Genomic DNA, 24102 nt, shown 5'->3' on the forward strand with positions numbered 1-24102 from the left:
CCAAATGCTAATGTTTACTTATATCTTGAGTCTAAATTGCTTGAGTGCCAAATAAAAATCACACCCATGAAGGCAAGCTCAGAAAGACTTTTCCACATTAAAAAAAACTCTAAGAAATATTCAAAGCCAATGGAAATAAAAGAACATGGGTAGAAATGGTGGTATATGAAAGCTTTTGGGCATGTCAGTTTTGCATAAAACAACAGAGGTCAAGGAGTCAAAGCACAACCTTCAGTAGTAGTTTCAGCATATTATAGACAATGTCTCTATTATGTGTTTGTAAGTTGATTTCAAGCAATGGTGATGTTACTATTAATCAGACAGGCTTTACTAGTAAGTCTCACCCACTAGCAATATATACATTGAAAATTACCATATGGAGTATGTCATAAATGATTTGTCGAGACAGAAAGAATAAACTTGATTTTGGATGGTTTCCAGTTGCTCCATTTTAAAAATATTGATTCCTTTCTGTGCAAAGGAATTTATTGGTCATTTGTGATAAAGAAATAAAATTTTCTTCTAATCTACGTCTTACCAAGAATTTATATTTGCCAGGAGTGTGGTATTTCAGCACAATCAAACAGTAGTTGCATATATAGGACACATTTTTCTCACTGATCCAAAAGGAACATGATTATTCATTCTATTGAAAAAACAGACTGTCCTATTAAGTTTCTTATGTCAAACCACATTTGCCCAGCTTCAACTCTGCTTTAAGTCCTCCAAAGTCAATAAATAGATACCAAGAATAACTTTGTTTACTATGTTGATTAGCATTGTGATATCCATTGCTTCCTCTAAGAATGTTCTAACTTCATCCATCAAATTACAAATTTTATAAAAATCTGATCAGTCCACTACTTTGAAGGAAAAAGCAAAAAAAATTCAATACTCCACATTTCTCAAGTGCTCCATATCACCTGAGCATGTTAAAATAATGTTGGATTGAAACTCTTCACACTTACAAAAAAATACATATATATATCTGGCATCCCTTTAACATTAATTCCTAAGTCCCTAGAAAATACACATCAAGCTTCACTTTCGAGAGGCTAGAAATTTATTTTTCACAGAAAATTGATAGTTCCAGATGACCCTGAAAATCTGTGAACTAGAGGTTTAAGACAAAAAACACCTAATGTCATGCAAATTTCAGTAAACTCACAAAAGCTCACAGCATGAACATCTCAATGTATAAATCAGGGAGTTTGCTATACAGCCTTCTAAAAATCAGCAGGGATTGAAAGGTAGGATACAGGCAAAATTCTTCACAACTCTTTACAAATTTAGACTTTAGCAGAATCTGAGGGCCCAACTCTTTCTGCTGTGTTTCAAAAGCTAGCTATAAGCATTAATGTCCAGCAACCAGGTATTTTGAGCCCCAGTAAGGCTCTTTCCAAACTGAAGTACACTGGAAAGAAGTAGAAACTTAAGTCCTGAACAGGATTTGCATTTGTGGAAAGAGCTTTCTGTGATGCCTTGATTATTTGTTAGAACGAAGATGGGAGGGTGGAGGGCTTCAGAGGATGGTTGCTGTGAGTTCACAAGAATTCAAAGGGTTAAAAAAAAAAAAAGAGAGTTCTCTGTGTTTATCTAAGTCATACTTCTCTGACAGTGAAACAGGGCACACATATAGATTGATCAGGTCAATTTGAAAAATCTGCTGCTCTCGAGTTCAGCAACATAACATTCTTCTTGAGTTACACTAAATCAAAGAATGTGATTTATGGTAGCTTTGAGTTGCATGGTGTTATAGTAACCCTAGATTGTTGTGAAAGATACAACAACCAAATACAAAAGCATTTTTTCCAACATGACCAGAACATTATAAAGTTAATAAAACTTTTTAAGATTTTAAAACTATTTCCTGTATCAAATGAATACTCTCCCAATCAGAATTTTTGAAGACTTTCATAGGAATCACTTTTTAAAACAAAAAGGTTTTAAAAATAAAAAACTTGAGCGCAATTGCTATTGTGTGGCAAAGCAAACAGATTTCTTCATTATGTACCAGATGGAGGGTTTTCTTTTTCAGTGACTTCAATTCTACATAAGCTAGTATATCTTTTCTTTTTCATAAAATATATTTTGTATGTATTTGATGGCTATAATCAAACCTGGAAGTCAAACACATACATTCTCATTTCCAGGCACGCATCAGAAGTTCTGTGTTATTCAAAGAGTTTCCATTGTGAAAATGGTTCCCATGGGTTTAAAAGCAGAAAATTTATGGGTGTAACTGCTTTAGCTCTCAGTAACCTGGTAAGAATAAATGAAAGCAGGGAAACTGCCAGCAAAGCCAAATGTTCCAGGTGCCCCATAGCTTTATTCCCGAGATGGTTGTTTTCTAATTGCTATTCACACACAAGCACTTAATAGCAACAGCCCTTCCTGTAGTGAAAAGTTTATTATAAAGACCCATAGAACAACTGTCGGGTTTACTGGCCGGTCTTCCAAGTCTTTGTACTAATCCTGATTCTTTGCCTTTTATATTACATTTCAGCTGATACCTTTCTTTTTAGTTCACAGGTATACATGAGTTAATAAGTCTTTATTGTTCCAGGAACTGGAGAGATAACCATTATTATCTACATCTGCTGGAATGCACTAAGTGACTTGGCTCTAAGTTACACAACAACCAGAGTGCAAGTTAGAAATCCGGAGTTAGTCTTTCCTAATACTGTTCTGCCTCAAGTCTAATTAGTGCTCCTCTTCTCTTGATCCTAGGGGATCTAAAAATAGCTGGATACTTCAGGTCTTGGTAATTTTTTAATGACATTTTTAAGTAGATAGAACCCAGGATGAAAAGACTCCACATCCAAAGACAGCTGAGCATTTCTGTGATATTCATACCTGACTTCTTCTGCCATTAAAAATTATGTTCAATAGCTGAAAGATATAAAATGAACACAAATCCTACACACTAAAGATTTTTAAGTCAGCATCTTTACAGAAGATGAATTATGACAACAGTGCATGTACTCACCAATAGCAGCTGTAAAGTACTGCTCAATTTCATTGGGGGTTAGTGCCCTTTCCCATATAATGAATTCGTCAAATGCCCCATTCACATAGCGCTTAGTTTGATCCCCCTCTGTCCCAGTCAGCAGATTCGCACTGGGGTCTCCGTAATCATAGAAAGCTTTCCCATCTGGATCAGTTGTGTTTAGAGTTCCATTGACGTAGACTTTCAGTCCTTCTCTTGATTTCCAAGTAAAGAGAATATGAGTCCAATAAGGACCTGCAAAACATTAAAAGTCACAGTAAAGTCCATTAATCAATTCCATTTAGAGTCCTTCCTGTTCAGTAAGTTTTTGCTGACTTATGCAATGCTATAGAGCTATATAGGAAGTGCTAAGAGTGAATTATGGAATGCTGATGTCATGTATATTAATCTTTATACCCACGGGGAATCCCATACTTTGGCAGAATGCCTGTTAGCTTTTGTCTGAACTCTTACTTGGGCTCACTGCAGTTTCATAAATTACACTTGCTAAGTATTATTGGCCAAGATTTGAAGTCTCTTCAATACTGTTGCAAAACTCAGTTCAGCAAGAACTGCATAAATACTGCAAGAACTGGAGAACAAGCAAATAGACTAATTAAAAGTTGCCACAGTTTCTTTGTTATACTTCAGAGGCTGAAAACATAATACTAATTTTCACGTGGATTGGATAATCCACAGATGTGTGAATTATTCTTATCATTCAGCAGCTTTTCTCTTAAAATAAGATTTCTAAACGGATTTGTTAAGCTTTAGAGAACTCTGCTACTACAAGGTGAGAAAGTCCTATTTTTCCAATGTACATGTAGTCAATTAAGGCAAGAAAAGATTTAGTGACTGTCATTGGCATTACTAGAAGACCAGAAATTTTTCCAGTCACTAGGTAATACTGCTCCCCAACAATACACAGTTTAGATAGAAGCAGTAAGATATGTGATATACCAAAATGTTTATTAATACTATGCCATGGCATACAAAACTTGACATTCAACAGATAACGAAATGACCAAAGCACTAAACACCCAGTTAGATAGTTACCAAATAAAGTCTTAATTTAGGAGGCAGTAGAGGACAGCACACGTATCCAGTTTTAGAATATACTAAGAACTGTCAGGGATTAACCTGCATTCTTCACTCATGTTTCCATCTAAGCACTCATTAATCTGTTAATGTCAATAAGAATTCCACTTCAGAAACAACTGGAAGTTGGGTCCGAGGACTGTTACTGAATGGCAAGTGTTCTATAATACAATATCACTGTTTTTTCAGTTCGTACTTTATCTGTCTCTCCACACATCAAAAGAATTCTTAAGCACAGAGCTCTGTAGCTATTTTTATATACCCACTTCTCTTTCTTGAAGCTGTACTCTTACCACTACATCACTCTGCAAGAATAAAGTAAAACATAACAAAGAAATTAATAAAAATAAATTATAAACTTCACCTGGAGGACTAAAGCTTGCTTTCCACTTCATCATTGCATTCCCACGGGTGTAAAATTCCACTGAGCCTTCACCTTCATTTGAACAGATTTTGAAACCACTAGAAATTACTTGTCCACCAGAGGCAGGAAGAAACTTAGCCTGCTGGTCTTGAGTCTTCCAGAAAAAGGAAAACGTTACTCCTGATAAAAGCAAGTGAGAGGAGATTTTAATGAAAAAAACAAGTGCAGTTAAAAAATTTCCAATACTGTAGAATACAGAGAGTGGGAATGCTTTTGAGGACAAATCATCTGCTTGATAAACAAGGACAGCATGTTTAAAATCAACAATGCTCTAACAGCTTAAACCAAATAAACATCTCTTCCTTGGTTTCACACCACATGCGCATACTGGGGATGTAACAGTAATCATTGCTTCCTGAGTAGCTTCTGTCAGTTAAAACTAAACTGGGGGTGCTGGTTGACAGCCAGCTGAATATGAGCCAGCAGTGTGCCCAGGTGGCCAATAAGGCCAACGGCATCCTGGCCTGTATCAGAAATAGTGTGGCCAGCAGGAGTAAAGAAGTGATCGTGCCCCTGTACTCGGCGCTGGTGAGGCCACACCTCGAATACTGTGTTCAGTTTTGAGCCCCTCACTACAAGAAGGACATTGAGGTGCTGGAGCGTGTCCAGAGAAGGGCGACGGAGCTGGTGAGGGGTCTGGAGCACAAGTCTGATGAGGAGCGGATGAGGGAGCTGGGGTTGTTTAGCCTGGAGAAGAGGAGGCTCAGGGAAGATCTTATTGCTCTCTACAGCTACTTGAAAGGAGGTTGCAGAGAGGTGGGTGTCAGTCTCTTCTCCCAAGTGACTAGCAACAGGACAAGAGGAAATGGCCTCAAGTTGTGCCAGGGGAGGTTCAGACTGGATATTAGGAAAAATTTCTTTACTGAGAGAGTGGTGAGACACTGGAACAGGCTGCCCAGGGAGGTGGTGGAGTCACCATCACTGGAGGTGTTCAAGGAACGTGTAGATGTGGCATTGTGGGACATGGCTTAATGGGCATGGTGGTGTTTGTTGGTTGATGGTTGGACTTGATGACCTTACAGGTCTTTTCCAGCCTTAGTGATTCTGTGTAAAGTTCTTTGAGCACCAAAAGTAATGAAGTCCTTTTTTCTTACAGATTTATGCTTCCATTCCCTTTGCCTTATCTCTTCAGTCTCCTTACCCTTCTCACCCTCCTGTGATGATCCCCTTTTCCTCCTGTGATCTTCACTTATTTCAAAACACAAGTTGCTTTCATATCTTCATATCCCCCCACCAGCATCCGCATCTTTTTTTGATGTTCACCAAATGCCAGCAGAGCCAAAAATAGTACATTGACTGCTTGCAAGCCACTGATGAGCTAACTGGCTACCAGCATGCCCATGCTTATTGAGTAGCATCCATTGCTAATTACACTCTAATTCTGTGAAGCATGTTATTACCTGTGTTTTCACACTTCAGTGCTCCAATAATTGCTGAAAGCAAAGAATCAATGTAAAAGAAAGGGATAGCAACATATGCAGAGCCACAGTCAAAATTCTGAGGTCCCCCACCTACACAAAAATCAAAGAATTCTTCCCAAAATGCAAGTGCAACCCTGCAAGTGCATGTGTGATTAACTTTGTCCACAAATAATTCACAGTAAATTTTACTATTAAACCTCCCTCACACTTCAGAAGCTCATAGTGGCTCTGCTGTAGAGGTTCTGCAGTCAAAGGCAATTACAAAGAAAATGGCTCAACTAAACAGCTCCTAAAAATGTTCATCTCAGAATTTATACTACAAAGTGCTAGCAATAAAATCTGAGTTCAGAACAGGTTGAGAAAAAGTTTATGAAGTACAGAAGTGGAAGAGGTTTTGCCACAAAGGATCATAATGAATTAAGTTGGCAATGACCCTGAAGATCACCTAGTCTAAACTGCCTGCTCAAGCAGGGCCAATTTCAGAGCTAGATCTGGTTACTCAGAGCTCAGATGAAATTTTAATGTCACCACAGATGCAGATTGCACAGCCCCTCTGTGCAAACCATCCCGATGCATGGCCACTCACATTGCAAAGAAACTTTTTTCCTTAGATCTAATCAGCATTTCCTGTGCTACAATGTACCTGTGTTGCCTGTCACATTTTCATTGTGCACCTCCAAGATTGTTTAGCTCCATCTGCTTCTATAACGACCCATCAGGTAGTTGAAGATGGCCCTTAGTATTCACTTTTCCTCATGGTGTAAGGAAAAGCTTCAGCCTCCCCTCCCATGTCATATAGTCCAGCCCCTTAAGTCATCTGCTGGACTCACTCTGGCTTGTCAGCACCTCTTGTACCATGGGCTAAAAATGGGACATAGTACTTCAATCGCGTTCTCATGAGCGCTGAACAGAGGGGAATAATCACTTCCCTTAACCTGCTGACTATACTTTTTTGACCTGTAGTCAAAATATGTGTCTGGATGATTTTATAGTTAGCAGTTCTGCAGGCTGCCCAGGCAGTATGAACTTTGCAAATTTGCTACCAGATAGCCCAGGACAGGTTAATGAAGCTCTCAAACTATTATGTACATTTCTTGTTAAAACCATAGATTTTTTTTTTTAATATGTTTCATAATTTTATGATTAAAGATGGAAAAGCCTCAGACAGCTCACTACAGTCACCAGAAATATTCACCACCACCACTCTCTGGAACATAATTTTATTATAATTCACATATTCTTTTTGTCATATTAACTTCACAGAAAAGTTGAAAATTATATTATTGTAGAATAAATAATTTATGTAGTATCTTCCTGTTTAACTGATCTTTCTGTTTATCCTCATGACAGCACCCATCAATTTACATGATCTATACACTATTCCCTATATGCTTTATACATGATAAAATAACCACCATGGAAATGCTAATCAATTATCATTGGCCTCCTAGAAATCAATCAGTATATGAACATCGTCAATCTCAGTTTGCTAGATCTTGATGGATGTGGGTTTAAAGCTACAAATGCTGTGAATTCCCAACTGAAGAATTTGAGGTCTGTTGTAAGCAAGTTGCAATACCTTCATCAACAGCTAAGCCTGAGTTCATATTTCAGCTTCTTTAGCCACCAGTAAGAGGCTGAAACACTGATCCAACACTCCCTCCAGGAAGCCATGCATTTCCCTTGTATCTGCACACCATTCCTCACCACCCTGCTGAAAGGACCACCAAGGCTGACCATGTTAATCTATTCCTGCTATTAATGAGATTCCTCTGTGAAAGTGTCTCAATCTTTTTCCAGCGCTTCACCACACTTCTGGAAGTTATGGCTGTTATTCCTTCTTTACAGACTGAGAGGTGAAGTTTAAATGATGTAGACATGGAGACTAAGTTATACAGCATGTCTGCAGCGGAGCTGGTTTTCCCCATCTTTGACTGTCTATCCAATTGGACTACCCTTTAGCTACCGATCATCCTGTAGCCACAAGAAAACTGTGCAAATTGGCTCATGAAATGCCAAAACTAAAAATAGAAAATAAAGGCAGGCACACCATAAACACAGAGCTTTATGAAATGTTATGTTGTGCATAGGGTTGCTTTTTAATTTTTTTTTATTTCAACTTCACATGTTGACTAAATCCAACTTCTCCTACTGTGTTCAAACTAATGATTAAGAGAACATTCTCTTGCATTTTTCACAAGTGTTTCTTTTGACTGAAAATGACACTTTAACGAGCCCAAAACTGCCTACAGAAAACCATTGTTTAAAAATTACTTGATTAAGGAGGGGGGCAGGGAAGAATGTTTCAACATTTAAAATACAAGAAGAATTTGTTTTCTCAAGCTAAAATAACAGTTCTGAAGTGTTATTAAATTTAGGCTAGGAAAAAACACTAAGATTTTTGTTTCATAGGTTGTAATATTTCATCTGAGAAGATCCCAAGATCATTTCAGAAAGCATTCCCTGCTTAAGTGTACTTAACACCAGTTTCACACAAATGCAACCAACAAACATCAAGGGATGTTTAAGCAATAGTAAGCTTGAATGAAATTGCATCTTATCATTGCCACAGGTTTTATTTGATTTGGAGAAAAACAAAGACACTCTCTTTAGACAGAGCAGTGTTGGCTTTTTTCCCTTTTTTTATATCTGCTGCAGTGTTTTAGTATTTATTGTTTATATGATATCTTCTCTTCACATTTATCTGCTGAAGATTTCAGTGTTTTATGTTTTTAATGTTCTTGTTTGTGAGATACTGGGAGTGCTGTGGTACTATAAAAATAATTTATTCTGATTATTATGTTATACTATAGATGTAGAAATAATAGGACTTACTGATGATTTCTATTTCCCAGTGGTATGACAAAAGTATGAAAAGATATAGCATGTATCAGAAAATATGCCTACAGTAGGATACTGAATTACTTTTTCTAATACTCTCAGGCAATAACCATGTGCCATCTGCTCTCTGAGTTTCTCCTACTTAAAAAGTTAATACACAGCTTTTGCTATAGCAGCTCAAAAAAAATTCTATTTCAAGTAATGTTACCCATTTGAAGAATGGCCTAAATCAATAAAAGCAAGAAAATTCAATGTTAACAATACTGCTTAAGCTTAGGAACTGCTGGAGTTTATGTATAGAAAGACACCATTTTCCATTGATCCTTCCACTTCTATGGAATTCTAAATCTGTAGAGAATATTTTATGCTAGTAACTAGTTGTATGTTTGGTTTGACAGTCTCATACATTTTTAATCATCTTCTGTAAACACACTGTCAAACCTGTGTCTCCCCCTATTCCACCTGTCATTTTGTGACCCTAGCCCAAGAAGAAGAAAGTGAAGAGAAACAGAATAAAGAGATTAAAGCACCTACGAGGACAAACAGATTCCAAGACACCAGACTTAAAAATTTTGTTATCAAAAAAAAAACCAAAACACACCATTCCTGCTAAGAGGCCACACTGAAAAACTGTCTCCGAAATTTGAAACCTGTAGGACAGCTTCTTTGTTTGTCAGACTGCCATTCTTATAAGAATTAATCTTGGTTCCACAGGCAAGATTTTGGGCACTGTAAGATTATTTCTGTTTTCATTTGAATTAATTATACTGTAGATCATTGATCTGAGCAGCTGGTGATTAGTTCTAATTTAAATTGCAGTTAGAAAAGACTAAGTTTTCAGCAATCAACACTCAATTGTTTTAAAAGTCAATAAAGAAAAGTGTCAAGCTAGAATTAGAATTTTAAGGAGTTCATTCCAACGAGGAAAGAAACAATGATTATTGAATTACATAATTTGACAGCAAAAGAAAAGCAAATAATAATTAATGAATTTACTAACCTTCAGGTCCACAAACTTCTGGATTACTAATGCAAGAATTTTGATAGCTTCCAAAGAAGAGAAACGTAACTCCTTTCTTTTCAGTGACGTAAATTCCTTTGTTCACCATTCCTTCTACAATATCTAAAGGAAAAGCAAAATATAGTTTAACATTTATATAACTCAAAACTTCCTGGAAACACGATTTTAACAGCCTCACACACCTCATATGTTTTTCTTGTCCCAACTATAGGTTTGCTTTTGTTGGGGTTTTTTTTTTTTGCCATTTTTCTTTCTGGTTTTTGTTTGACTTTGGTGGGGATTTGTTGGTGGTTTGGTGTTTTGTTGCATTTTTTTGTGGGTGTTTTTTTTTTTAAGAACCATACAGATAACTCTTTCATTTCAAGTTTGTAAAAAATTATACTCGTATCACTCAGATTCTTGATTAACTAAGACTGCTTGACAGAACCCATACACCCAAAAATTACTGTTTCAAAGTAATCTGAATAAACCTTATACTTTCCAGAGATCTGAATACCAGACACATCATAGAGGTATTTCTGTCTTACTGTTAGGCTGAGTTAGTGAAGACATTCTTTCATCAATCAAAAATATAACAATAGTTTTTTTCATTTTTTGAAAGGGAAATTTTGTTATTAAAAGCCACTTTTCATTTAAAAAAAATTCAATTAAATATATTTGACAAGCTGTATTGAAAAGGCAGAAATATATATCCTTCTGAGACATCCTTTGGTATGGCAGCATTGCCACTTGGTATGGCAACATTGCCACTTGGAAACTCTGTTTCTTTGTCTAACATGCATAATGACTAATTGTCTTGTGATTTGATTGTGATTTTCTTGCGTTCCCTCCTAAATAAAAGTAGGAGTCATCTCCTACTAGCTAAACCACGAGCCTTCTTAATACTAAAAAACCATGACAGTTGTTAACTATATATAAGAAACCTCACGAAGGTCTGAGAATCAAGCTGATAGATGATTATAAGTTCATCTCATTTGTCCCAAGATAAAAAGAGGAACTAATTTTAGCAATGAAGTCAATAGGAAATCACAATCAAAAAATTCCGCTATGTTAAAAATCTGCATTCCACAGAACACAGAATATTAGATCATCTATTTCTGAGCAGACAGAATCTAATTGTTCCATTTGGAATTTCATGTTAATACCATTGTTTGTGATGGCATTTCTGTAAGGATTGTGAAGATTCAGGACCTTGGTTTTAAGACCCTTCTCCAAAATTTCTTCTGAAAAAGTGTTAGAGAAGAATTGCTCCAAGGGAAACACCATCAGTGAGAAGACAGTCTTTTCCAGCTTTGAGGTGCAGAAATTGGCAGCTAGGTGCTGCTTGATATTTGAACATCTAACAAGATCATAAGGGAAATGAGGAAGGCACACAAATGGTCTAAAAACACCTGAAGGGTGGGATGTAAGGGACTTCTCTCTGTATCTATCACTGTATATCTACCTGACTTAACAGAAGCCTTTTGCACAGCAGAGCACAGCACAAATCATGCCAAAGATGCACAGTCAGTACTAGGGACAGACCATCTACCTAGACGGATAATCACAAATACTGTTGTCACTGCTTCAAGATGATTCAACCCTTTATGCAATGGGGCATGGGCAAAAGGGCATCTCATTCCCAAACTGTAGACAACCATCAGGCATGAGGACAGCAGTCACAGCGCTGGCCCATCTGTAGGATAACACCACTCAAGGAAACAGCAACAGCATGGCGTAACCCTCAGTGAATGTATGTCCAAATGTTTTTTTTTTTTTTAATTCATGCCAAATCTCAACACAAATATCACAGTTTGCAGGTATGTTCCCCTTCCTTTGAGGAAAAAAGCCATCAAGTTCTGCCTCTAATTGACAGATAAAATTTAGTTTCCTTTAAAAATTTGAGTGTATATTATGGAGTGAAGCAAACATTTCTAAGTTCTTCTTGAGTCACTTGAATTCTAAGTTAATCTAGCCAGAATAAATCCCATAAGGTAATGCATTTCTGTTTCCATAGCATTTCCTTTGCCATTGATGTCACTCGTTTTTAATGTTCATATTGAATATATCTTATTATGTGAGAACTATGCAAATGGTCTATAAAGCAGATAAGTGAGGACTGAAAGGAATTAGGGTCATTTGAAGTTCATTATTAATAGAGTTCACATTTTCCAGCATACTTTTACTGTTAGAGAGTAAAAAAATAGTGGTTTTACTATTCTAATATAAACCTCCTAGTATCTGAGCAGCCCAAATGACAGTTCTACCATTTCCAGCCTTCTCGTTAGGTCAGATTTTCCAACAACTGCATCTGAGTTAATACCTAGTTGTAAAGTGGACAAGAGATCATATTTCAATTGCACCTACACAAGTATAAATCCTAGTGACTTAAATTAAATTACTTTAAGCTTATGCTGGTGTAGATGTAACTAGTTTCCAAACTGTCAGGTTTCTGCCTGGAGAGTTGTCATTTTCTGTTCTTCCTTTTATCTCCTGGTGTGTTGATGCACAAAAAAAAAATCATTAAAAGGACATATATTTGCAGACTTTTCAGACTTTTGCCTGCCTTTTTTTTAAAAAACCCAACCTGTTAATCAAAGTTGTCATGACTGACAAGATCTTACTTCCAGGCTTTGCAAATTTGCTTGCATTTGTCTGTCTTAATGTGTCCTTTAAAAATTACTATGAAATGGTGAAAAACAGCTGGCTTCTTTTTCCTTTTAACCTTGAAAAAGAAGAAAAAAGTCACCCTATTTGTTCTTATATGTTCCTCTGAAATGTTGTCTCTGTTTCTTAAGCTTAATAAAAATATTTTAGGTTTTGGAGGACTGCCGTGGCCCATCCTCCCATGAGCTTCTTAGCATGGGCATGCCTCTCCCAGTAGTTCAGAATAATTCAGGTAACGTTGCAGGAGTGCTTTTTCAATAATATATGCCAACGTAAGCATAAATAGACCTTTACCACATGACCACTTGAACCAAAACTCAGTGTTAAATTTGAATCCAATGTTACAAGAACCATCCAAGCTTGACAAATGCAGAACAAAAAAAATGTAAATCCTCACCTACAGTTGCAGAGAAGTTAGAGTAGGCAGAGTCATTGGTATATACAAAGGTAGAGTTATGGGAAGGAAGCACAGTGAAGTTGTGGATTCTTAGAGCTGGGTGGAACAACAAAAGAAAATAAGCAAAACAATGAATAAACACAATCAGTAATGAATTGACCAGTTCATATCTCTCAACATAGCACAAGTCACAGATGTTGGTCAGTGGCCTTTACAATTATCATACAACCACTTCTCCCAAGGACTTGTATGCACATGAATGTTGCATTCTTTAATTATACAAGTAAATACAGTATCACTAAAACAATCATTTTTTCCTTACAGTAACTGAGGAGAAAAAAAGCTATAAAAAATACAACTGCAAATGAAGGGCTCTGAAATCATGCTGGTAAGGAACTCTGCAATTATAATAAAAAACATTATACTGGTGCAAAAGCTATGGGCAATTCAAGTCCCACATCCAGTTTTGGGCTCCCCAGTACAAGAAAGACATGGACATACTGAAGCAAGTCCAGTGAAAGACTGAGAATGCTGGGACTGCTCAGCCTGGAGAAGAGAGGGCTCAGGGATCTTATCAATGTGTATAAACACCTGACAGGAGGTGTAAAAATAGTGCCAAACTCTCCTCAGTTGCCTCTTATCTGTTCACTGTATACAAATTAAGATATTTAATTATAAAAATTAGAAATTCCAAAATGAGAATTGGAACTCTAAATCGAAAAGTAGAAATCCCATCTAAACATAATAAAATTTTATTCTTTAACTTTTTTTTCTTATTTTGATAATTTACAAGTATCTTGCACACTGTAATTATTTACCCTGGGCAGGCAAATAGAGCTTGATGGAAAGCCCATGAAAGTAAATAGACACATCGATTAGGGATTTAGACCAACTGAGCTCACAGAAGGGAAAGGCAAATGCTCTTAAAAAAAAACCCACCACACACAAAAACCTCAAGAGAAAAATTCATGGAAAACAAGGGGTCAGACGAAAAACCTGAACACGGCCACATCTTTTTTTATTTGCTATATTTTAAGTTGATTGTTTCTCTTCAATTGCTTCTACTGCTGAGATAACAAAAAAATTAATTTGCTGACACTCTCTCTCACTACACAAACGCATTGAGAGATATAAATCTGGCTTCACACACAATGACTTCAACAAATAAAATGGATTAACATGACGGACAGATTATGATGCTTCAAGGATTTAAGAGGAGAAACACGGAATGAAAATAATTGCATGATACGATGAGTGGAAAAACAAGAAAGACTCTGGCAATAAACAGAAGAGTTGTGTAATCAGAATGGTATCAAAAACAAGCATAATGTCACCTGCATTACAACAACAAAGAAAACCTTTTTTCTATATCAAAGTCAAATATCAGACAGATACATAAAACTTCTGCTGGAGGCAGTTGAAATAATATCAGTATAAGACACAATGTAAGCAACTGAGAAGAATTTGAACTATCCACTACAACATTAAGGAAAGAATTCCACATTGTCAGAATTGCACTGCAGAGAAAGACTTTTGGCTACTGGCATCCTTTGCAAATAATAGTTAGATGAAGTCCTCCAAACTTTTTTCAGCAAAGTCATGCAGCTGGCTCATTTATAAAGTTATTTAACAATGTCATAATAGGAATCAAAGGAGATTGCTCATGTGAGCTAGTCCTATTCCTGTAAGTAAAGGTTTGTAGAATTAGGAACTTTAAATATTCTTCTTTATCTCATCCAAGATACTACTGAAAAGATTTATGAATTTTGCTGAAATAGTGTAATTTAGCATAATTTGAAAAACAATCTAACATCAATTGTCATTTTTCCAAGAGCTATATTGTATATATCACTTTCAAAACAACATCTTTGTAACATGAGTGCCAAAAAAGTGCTAGATATGGAGTGCTTTACTCTTCTTGAAACTATGTGAAGTCCAGTGTCAGAAAATTACTTTAACACAGTGTTAGAGAACTCATATGGTAACTTGTTGTAAGCCAAATTATGATTCTATTGAAGTCAATGGGAATGCTGCCATCAGCCTCTAATGGGAGCAGAATATTGCCCAGATTTATTTCTGGTGAGCCCATTTCATTCCTTTGAGAAACTTTGTGGAAAGACGGGTCAAAGTTTACACTTAAAATACATGAACACCTCTGGAATAAAAAGGTTTTAGATACTTATGGATCTTTTTCCCCACTTAGAAATTGATGTTGCCATTTTTGTGTAATAAATAGCAATAACTTTGCACTTCTGTAACATTTTTCATGTAATGTTGTAAAGGTCTCTAACTCCTGATTTAATCTTCTGCAATAATCTTTCTGGGTAAAGATATTACAGTCACCAGTAGTAAGTAACACAGCAGCTACCCCTTGCACTAGTACAAAACAGTTGAGCTCAACTGCCAAGGTGGTCAGCCATAGTATGAGAAATACTAGGGAATATACATCAGCCCAACTTGGAAATGGCCAAAATGTCAGAAGAGGAAAAAAAACAGTTCATGTGAAAATTACTAAGGGACCTTTGAGCCTCAGAAGGAGGCAGAGCATAGCTGAAAATTTCATCTGAAAGGAATGGCCCTGCAAGCCCATAATGCTGCAATGGGATACAGTGGTTTGGTCAAAGCTCCATTAATTACATCACCCGCATACCCACGGGAAGCCCCCACCACCCATTTTGCTCCTGATGTGAAACCAGAAAACTGCTGAATCCAACCAGACTGCCTTTTAATATCATTCCTTCTGGGATCCTGCAGGCCTGAGAACTGGCTCTTTCATGTTAGTGAGAGTTTTGTCTTACCAAACCTCTCCTGGTTTTGCCCATTGGAAAAAATGTTTGAACTAATGCTGCAATACTGCTTTTCAGGAAATATCCAAAAGCAGATAAAAATGAGTAAAAAGCAATCAGATAAGAGCTTACACTTCTCTTTCTATGGATGCTATATGCAATTTTGAGAAGTGCCTGAAGAATCTGGGCATTTAACTCCTTCCAAAAAGAAAAAAAGAAGCAGGCATCTTCACTGCTGGCATAGCCAAAGATCTCAGTCACTGAACATATTAGTTCATGTTATGCACGTACCAAACCAGCTAATAACAATGTTATTTCAATGACTCTTTGGATCATAAACCTTTTCTCTTTATAACCTTAACAATGCATAGACAGCCCATAAAACGTCTGAGAATACTCTATAAAAATCAGTTCACAAATACAATATCATTTGGACATCGGAGCACTGCAAAAACATTAGCTGAAAAAAAATCTCAACTGCTGTTGTACAAAAGCTATCCCCTTTCATTTCTCCTGCTCCCTTTCTACTTACAGACTGCCACAAATACTTATGTTATTGCCATTGTCAACGAATCCTTTGTCTACCTCCATTCGTATCCCGAAACTCATGAATTCCATCCACGTCTTCCAATGGCCAGTAATGGGAAGCTGATGCAAGAACTTTGAAGCCTTTCAAGAAACACATATGAAAAGTTTATTAAAGTAAGGACCAACAAGGAGTGTAACAAGTCTCCACAGAAGAGAACAATAAAGGAGTTTAATGGGTTAAGTAAAACAAGATATTTTATGTAAATCAAGTACAGCACATAAGCAAGATCATAAATCAAAATGGCAGAGTAGATTAAAACCATATATCTGATTGACCACTGCAGAAAACCTGTTTTTAAAACTCAACTGATTTTTATTGTAATTGCACTTAAAATGTGTGACAATCTCTGACTAAATCTCTGCAAGTGTATCAGACAGCATTCATTAAAGTAACAGCTGAGGAGTCATTCAAGAGTAATTTCAAGATTCTACCGAGATTTTAAACACATGGTGGATGTAGAAGGCACCAAGAAGGGAATGCACGGGGGAATGTTTAATGTCTATAGAATACTACTTCCGGACCTGCCTCCTCCATAGGTAACTCAGCTCTCTGCAGTTTAATGGAGTAGGAGAAGATGCTAGAGAGTTCTCAGGAATCTTATCCTCTCTCCAAAACCCTCTGGAAAACCAGTGCAACACCTTCAGGTTATATTAATCCAAGCATTTTTTCACCTTTGGTCTTCTATGGAAAGACACTAGTCAGACATAGTAAGGAGCAGTACTCATTTGTGGAGGAGCTGCAATGTGGATGAGAGCATAGGTGCCTGCACAGTTGTTACTGCAGAGCCAAGCCTTCCTGATGTCTTCAGATAACTCTCAACAGAGTCATACAGCAGAACTTACTTTAACAGAAGGAATTTGGTGTTCCAGAATGTTAATGGAAGGGAGTTCACTCCACAGCATTAGCTATTCCTTCAGAACCTTCTCCACTACACCAAAACCAGAACAACTTGTGGCTGATGAGAATGTTGTTTTCTTAAACGTCCTCCTTAGCAACAGGTGGACAAGCTGGCAAAAGCAAAACATCTGCTGGTTTCCATTGGCAGATTTATCTGCACAGTCTAATTGATAAGTTTGAACAGATTTTAGATGTGATTACTCCAACCTGACCAGAAGCAGGCTGCCCAAAACAATTAAATTTTGTGTTAAGATAACAATTCTATTTTAAGGGTAGAGCATTAATAATGTAGGAAAACATGAACTGTAATTTCTTACTATCTTGTTAGCTGCAAGAAACCCTTTATTCTCAAAATAATTGATTTAACCATCTGTGCTGAAGTAAATTTATCATCTCCTATATCTAAGAACTTTTTAGAAGGTTGGTACAGATAGACAGAAATTTTACTGTGAATGCAAATGGAATTGTGTTTTGGTCACCACCATGGCATATCATCCTATTACAGTTAATCTTTTCTTTGGGGGGCGGGGAGGGGAACAACACAACAGACGACAGGTACAGGGAGAGCAAGTATTTATATTACACCGTATCTGTAGTTTGCCCTAGAATAATTTTTTGTTCCCAAGAAGTCTTTCAAGAGGTGCGAAGTTGATAGAGCTAAGTTTCTTAAAAAACACTTCAACTGTCATACACCATATAAAAGCTCCCCACACCTAGTGTGCAAATTGAAACAAATCACAAGCAGTGTCCTTAGACTTTTACAGTCTGTCCCACACCATTCTTCACTCTTGAGATCAAAACAGCTTGCCTATTTGATAATTATTCTATCATTTTAACATCCTGGATACAAACAGGATTTCTTTATCATGGATATGAAGGTGCAAAAATTTTATTTGCATCCTTAAACTGCCTAGCCCACACAGTGGAGATCGGGTTTGATGTCCTCCATCCTCATGGTATAGTTTCAGAGCTGTGACACAGAGAAGATCCTAAGATTTTTTTTTAATAAGAGTGCAAAGCTGATAAAATTGCTAAACGTCACAACAAGCGATTGTAGATCTGAGAGCACAGAACTAAAAGAAGGTCTGCATCTTGTGAGGATACACGAACTACACAGACTTGCTTCCAAACTCAGCTATACCAAAGATATTTAACAAATTATTTATAATTGATCAGGATCTGTTATTGGCTTACCTAACTAGAAATGTTCGCAGTTGTCATACAGGTTTTCCCACAGAGAGGAAGCATAAGTATAAATAGATAAGACAGTGATGCCTTTAGAGAAATGGATGAGATTCTATGGCTATATGTTTCCTTTCAATATTTGGAAGATACTGAGGAAGGCACAATTGCTAACAAAAGGAGAAGTACTGCCAACATAAGAAAGTAACGACCCAGAATAAGCACGTACAAAACCCAATCCGAAAACTCCAGGCAACCCAAACTCAACTAAGCTGAGCGTGGCAAAGCACACTGAGGAAACGGGATATAGGAACAAGGTTTTTGCATTTACATAAATTAAATCTGGGTATGTGCTTAGCTCTATCTTCAAAGAACATATTCTGGATGCTACAAAAGAAATGAAAGCTACGAATTTCTATGGTATTAAGAGCATCCACATATGCAACCTGTGCTTATGTACCTCCATCCGACTTTCATCAAACTACCAGTTCCATTTTGCAGAGCACAGAACATGCCTGCTGTTTCACAGTGCGCTTATACGCAAATATCTCTTGCTCCCATTAACATCTCCTTTTTGAATCAGGGAAGAAAAACTATTGAATTAAGAGGTGGTAGAAAAACAAAATACAGAAAAATAGAGGAAAATAGGAAAGAAAAATCCCAGGAGAAAAGTATTTGATGCCAAAAAACTGTGTCACAACATGGCACAAGTATTTTAGTAAAAGTAGTAGTAGCAGTGGTAGCAGCATCACGACAAAGGCATTGCCATGTTTGGCAAACAAAACAAACTCATAAGGAGAAGCTATATTCTAATGGGCTTGCATTTAAAAACTGGGGAAAAAAAAACAGGGGAAAAAAATGGGAAGGGAAATAGATACACAGCAAAGTGATTGCCTAGAGCCATGCTGCATGTTGGTGGCTTTCCCAGCTCCCAGTTCTGAACTATATAAAGCCATGCTGTTACCCCAGTCTATCAGCCCTGAGAAGACCTCTGAAAACAAGTATCTGTTGCCTTGAATTCAGTGTATACTTGCAATATCCTTTCAATAGGTAACTACTCTGTGTTTAGAATAAAAATCACAGGACTTGTTTACAGCCTAGTTCAAATCCAGAAAGCATCGCTTGCAATTACGCTTTCACACATGCACTGTACTACAAAATAAATGTTGTGTAACTTGCCCCCTTATTGCGGGAGGCTTTTTTTCCCCCTATTGTTCCATCAGCTAGAAGCCAGAGATCCTCATCTATAGCAAATGAGACTATTTCTTTGTTTCTGAGTGAAGATAGAACAAAAGAAACTAATCGAGCTGAAGCTACTGCAATAGCTGACAACATGGCTTTTCCACATCGCTCTGTATTTTATTTTGAAAATAATTACATATGGTTAAATCTTAAAAGCAATACATGAATTGGTAAAGCAGTAAAATTGTACTTGTACACCACCATGAGGCTTGAGGTTAAACTATTTATATAAAACAGAAGAATTCTGCAGTTACACACACAGACCCCAATTAAGCTTTGAGTAAGTTTTTTCTACATTGAAAACAGATGAGAGATCCTTAATATGCTCTATAACTGGTTTAAACATAAGCATGAAAGCTGGGAGGAGGGTAGATGACTTGAAGCCATGCCAAAGTACGGCAAAGCATACAAGCTGGCATATCTAACTGTAAATCAATGAATTGAAAATGCTTAGCACTAAGACAGTGAGGAAAAAAGAAAACAGTCTGTGTAGAGGTCTGATTCAGAAACTGATGTTCAAAAAAAGTAATAAACAAACACTGTATATAGGATTTCTCTGTGTATCAAATTCAATTCTTTTTTCTCCAAATACATTTCAATGCAGAATATTTAGTAGGTAGGTTCCCGAATTTAAAAATATTGGGACAGTCTGATACTTTAGACTTTATTACATTTTTGATACAGAGCTGACATTCAAATTCAGGATCACAGTTTCTGTGGAGCTACTAAGAAAATGAAAAATACAAACCAAAAAAGCAAATAAACATTTAAGCACATTGTCATAAAATGTAAATAGAACATTCCTTACCTGGGTGTTTGGGTAGCTGAGAATAGTTTCCATACACCTGCACAGAAAACATTACATAATGAGACATAGCGAAGCAAAACTTGCTAAGAGGAATCCAAATGTATCTCAATACTGACCATATTCAGAATATTACCTGATATTTGTACTGAAATAAAATCAGCAAAGAATAATGACAACAGAGCAGAGATAACAAATTCTCCATGGTCTATTTAAGCTTAAAAGTACTACTGAAATCAAATTCCTGTAAGTTTTCAATCATAAGTTTCCCTTGCTACTTTTTGTATTAAAAGGGACATTTTCCATGCAGGTTCAAAAAGTCCATTCCTTCAGTGATGGCAAAATATCCTTCCAGACCCTTTGAGTAGTATTTGCTTGCTTCACACTTTGATCTCTTCATTTAACTATAAATAAATTACCGTGACTGGAGGAAAATTAAAAGAAATATGCATCAGATCCGAAAGTTGTACCGTTCCATGGAAAGAAGTCAAATATTTCTGTTACAGTCTGTGCCAAAAAGAAAAGATCTCGTTTTCAACTTTCTTCCTATGGTTGTCTTTTCCTTTCAATTACTTTCACGTTGTCAGAGATCTGAAGCCAGTTTTAGTTTTGCTAGCAAGAAAATGTACTTCCTTATAGCACATAGGGTGTATAACTCTCACTATCTCCTCAGAAACTGATCTGAAAAGAGTTGCTAACTCCTCGCTTGTCCAGCTCACGTTTGCACCTCCATCCCAGATCTTTTTGGGTGGAGAGCAAGTCTGAGTGATGTCATGCTTTCTTCTCAAACTTTGTCCCATTCTGGTACTCTATTTATATCACGTTGCTGCTGTCTCTTTTCTGGGTCCTAACACCAGCCAGCTAGGAACAAGTGGAAACAAGTCAATGTGCTTCAGCAAACAGATAAAGGAGATTACTGCTGGTAGCAATCTGCACACTTAAACGAGAATCAAAGCCAGAACAAGTGTTCATAATTCAAACGCTGAAGCAAATAAAATAGGTTTTGGACAGAAATTTTTGAAGGAAAGCTAAGATCTATTTACTAAAATAACAGATTGTATTTCTGTCTAAAGAAGCTGACCTTCAAAAAATACTGGATTTAGATCACATGGCACTCTGAGGGATTAATTTTACTATGTCTGCATCAAGAAGGGGAAACTGAGGCATTAGCCATTTCACTGATTTGCTCAAAGTTGCATAACAAAACCAGTAAAAGAACTAGGAAAATACTTTTATAGTTGCCACTTTAATTTCTTTTTAATAAAAAATAATTATATTTAAGTATCTTTATAAGAGCCTCCCAATTACGCTCTGAACTATATCACAAATATTAACCATCATTTCATAGGTAAAAGAAAAATAGCAGCTAGAACTAGTTGATATTCTTCATTTACTCTGCTCTTCTATGGTAAAATTTTATTTTCAGTTCCCTCCAAATTATTTTTTATTTTCAGTGAAATAAACTGAAAGAATAATATCTTAAACAAAATTTGATAAGCTTTCCATAGCTGTTCATCTCTCCTCTGCATTTCCAGATCAACCCTTTTATCCTCACATGAGCCATTTAAAGGGGATCAGAAACCAAAAATCTGAATCAGACCATGTTAACATCTCAGCAAAATTTGAATTATTTTATTTACCTTTTCTCTTGCCAAGAATTATGTCAATAGATTAGATCTTATTTTCATCCCCAGATGCTTACTCAGGCAGCAAAACATTCTCTGCCTATAATCAATGGACACACAAGATACTGATCTATAGAAAAGTGATCACGTGCTCCTGTTTCCATGTGTGCCACTGTCTGTCTATGACTTACCTTCTAACCTTTAGTTACCCTTCCCTCCCCACCCATCCATTTTGCGACTTTTGGCTCCATCTTTTCAGATGCCTGTATCAGCCTATATTTGCCCAGTTCCTTTTCTTAGCTCTATTCCTTCCAGCATATTAGCTCTCTCACTTGTCTACTTCTTAATCACAACTTCTGCACCAAACTCTTCGCTAAAGTCAACTTTTAGGATGACACAGTTTTCCACTGACACTTTATATAGAGATTATACAGCAGGAAGCCCAGCCTGTTCAGTAGTAGCTGTGGCCCTGATTTCCCCAGCTGGCTCCCCGGACATATACTGCACTTCCAAAGCTTCTGGTGGTAACTAGCTCCCTGCCGACGACTGGTGCGTAGGTGGGACTCCAGGGTCCAAGGACTGAAGAGATCAAAATGAATTTTGGAAACCTTAAGATGTTCATGCTGCATGAATGCTTCAATGTTACTAAAGTTTAATATTACAAAATTTCAGTATTGAAATAAAATGTGTATTTAGTTTGTAACCGTGATTTTGGGCCTACAACAAAATAATTTTGAATGTTTTAAATCTCAGTTCCTACAAAAATGTAGCTTCCCACTTAGTTATAACCAGTCTGACCTTTGCTTATTTCCTTCTAGGTTTTTTTAGATTCCTTCCCTCATTACTGTTAGCCACTAACTCCTCTATATCCTGAAGGAAGAGGAGGAATTCTGTGTAAACCCTAGGAATTCTGCATCACATGCTAACAAGTAGAGCCACCCTTAGAAATAATAGAGAGCTGCAGCTAAAAATCCTGAGTAAAGCTGAAATGTAAAAAGAGAAAGACAGGAATTTTAAATATTTGCCAAAAGGGGCCTGTCAAGGGAAAGAATATGCTTACCAAAACAATTGTGAGAATCCAAGCAAACATGTTCACTGCCAAAAATTTTTGTGGAAACAGCAAATTGCAAGCAGACATCGGAGATTATTTGCAGAAACAAATTCTGAATTTATTCCTGTGATCCTCTGGAAACCTGATCTGAAAAATCACACTACTCCCACTGCAGACCAGAGGCAGCACCGGGCATCTTGCATGCAAACTAGAGTAACTGATCCAATGCTCGGAAAATAATCAATCACAGTGGATTGCTCTTGAAGAACCTGTGGATGAAATTATGTTCATTTAAAGTACCTGCATGTCAATAAAAGCACAAAGGTCTGCATATGCTGGATAACTGGGCAGCCCCTGCTAAGCCCACTGGAAAGGTTTCTCCCCAGTGCAGCTCTCCCACCCTGCTGCCCTGCTAGGAGAGCAAGGAAGGAGAAAGGTGTGACCCCCACATTACAGTACTAAAGAGGGCTATGAAAGGCCTCTAAATTTTCTGTCCCACTTAAGAGAGCAGGGAAAAGACCAGGGAGGAGCTGCTCTGGAGCTCTGACATTTGCTGACAGGTAGAATGAGTTGCCCAAACAGAACAGAGCAGAAAGCCCCATGAACTGCAGCAACAACCAGGGGCTTGCAAACAGCACTGGGAAATTATATGCCCCAGGTTTCTCTTCCCCCTCCCTTTTTTTTCAGGGGGTGGGTGTAGACTTTCAGAGACAAAGGTTTAACAAAAAAGAAAGACAAATCATTGATATATGTTGGTGATATCTGTTCCAACACTGTCACAGCAATGTGAGTGTAACCTATCATGCAATAATTAACTTTCAGTTTCAGCTTTCCTTGGTCACCTCGTGTTCATTCAGGATGATTGAAACAGAAATTGAAATATTGAAACAGAAAACTAGCAAATGCTGTAGCTGACATTTACCATGAAATGAAAAATAACCTGAAGTTAAAAATCTTTATTGCTAACTATGTAAATATAAGCAGAGAAAATAATCCTTTACACTGGAGAAGACAATCTGTAATAGTTTTCTTCCTTTGTTTTCATTGGAATCATTAGCTTCGCACAACAGAGCTGGTGCATAACTGGG

At 37.0% G+C, this 24102-nt stretch overlaps 1 protein-coding gene across 2 annotated transcripts in view; it reads right to left on the minus strand.

Moving 5' to 3' along the window:
- The window catches only part of ADGRD1 (adhesion G protein-coupled receptor D1), a 160138-nt gene extending 139580 nt beyond the window's left edge, over positions 1 to 20558 (minus strand). The window contains exons 1-7 of one of the 2 annotated variants that reach the window (XM_059827752.1): positions 20475 to 20558; positions 20342 to 20378; positions 16209 to 16292; positions 12838 to 12933; positions 9774 to 9896; positions 4452 to 4631; positions 2990 to 3244 (exon numbers count right to left, since the gene is read on the minus strand). In XM_059827752.1, coding sequence (XP_059683735.1) covers positions 2990 to 3244; positions 4452 to 4631; positions 9774 to 9896; positions 12838 to 12933; positions 16209 to 16292; positions 20342 to 20378; positions 20475 to 20543 — 844 coding nt within the window. In that variant the 5' untranslated portion in view covers positions 20544 to 20558. The remainder of the gene's footprint in view (positions 1 to 2989; positions 3245 to 4451; positions 4632 to 9773; positions 9897 to 12837; positions 12934 to 16208; positions 16293 to 20341; positions 20379 to 20474) is intronic. The other variant, XM_059827753.1, reaches the window with a different exon arrangement.
- Positions 20559 to 24102: the final 3544 nt, after the last annotated feature.

The sequence above is a fragment of the Gavia stellata genome, chromosome 21, assembly GCF_030936135.1.
Source record: "Gavia stellata isolate bGavSte3 chromosome 21, bGavSte3.hap2, whole genome shotgun sequence".
Lineage (NCBI taxonomy): Eukaryota > Metazoa > Chordata > Aves > Gaviiformes > Gaviidae > Gavia > Gavia stellata.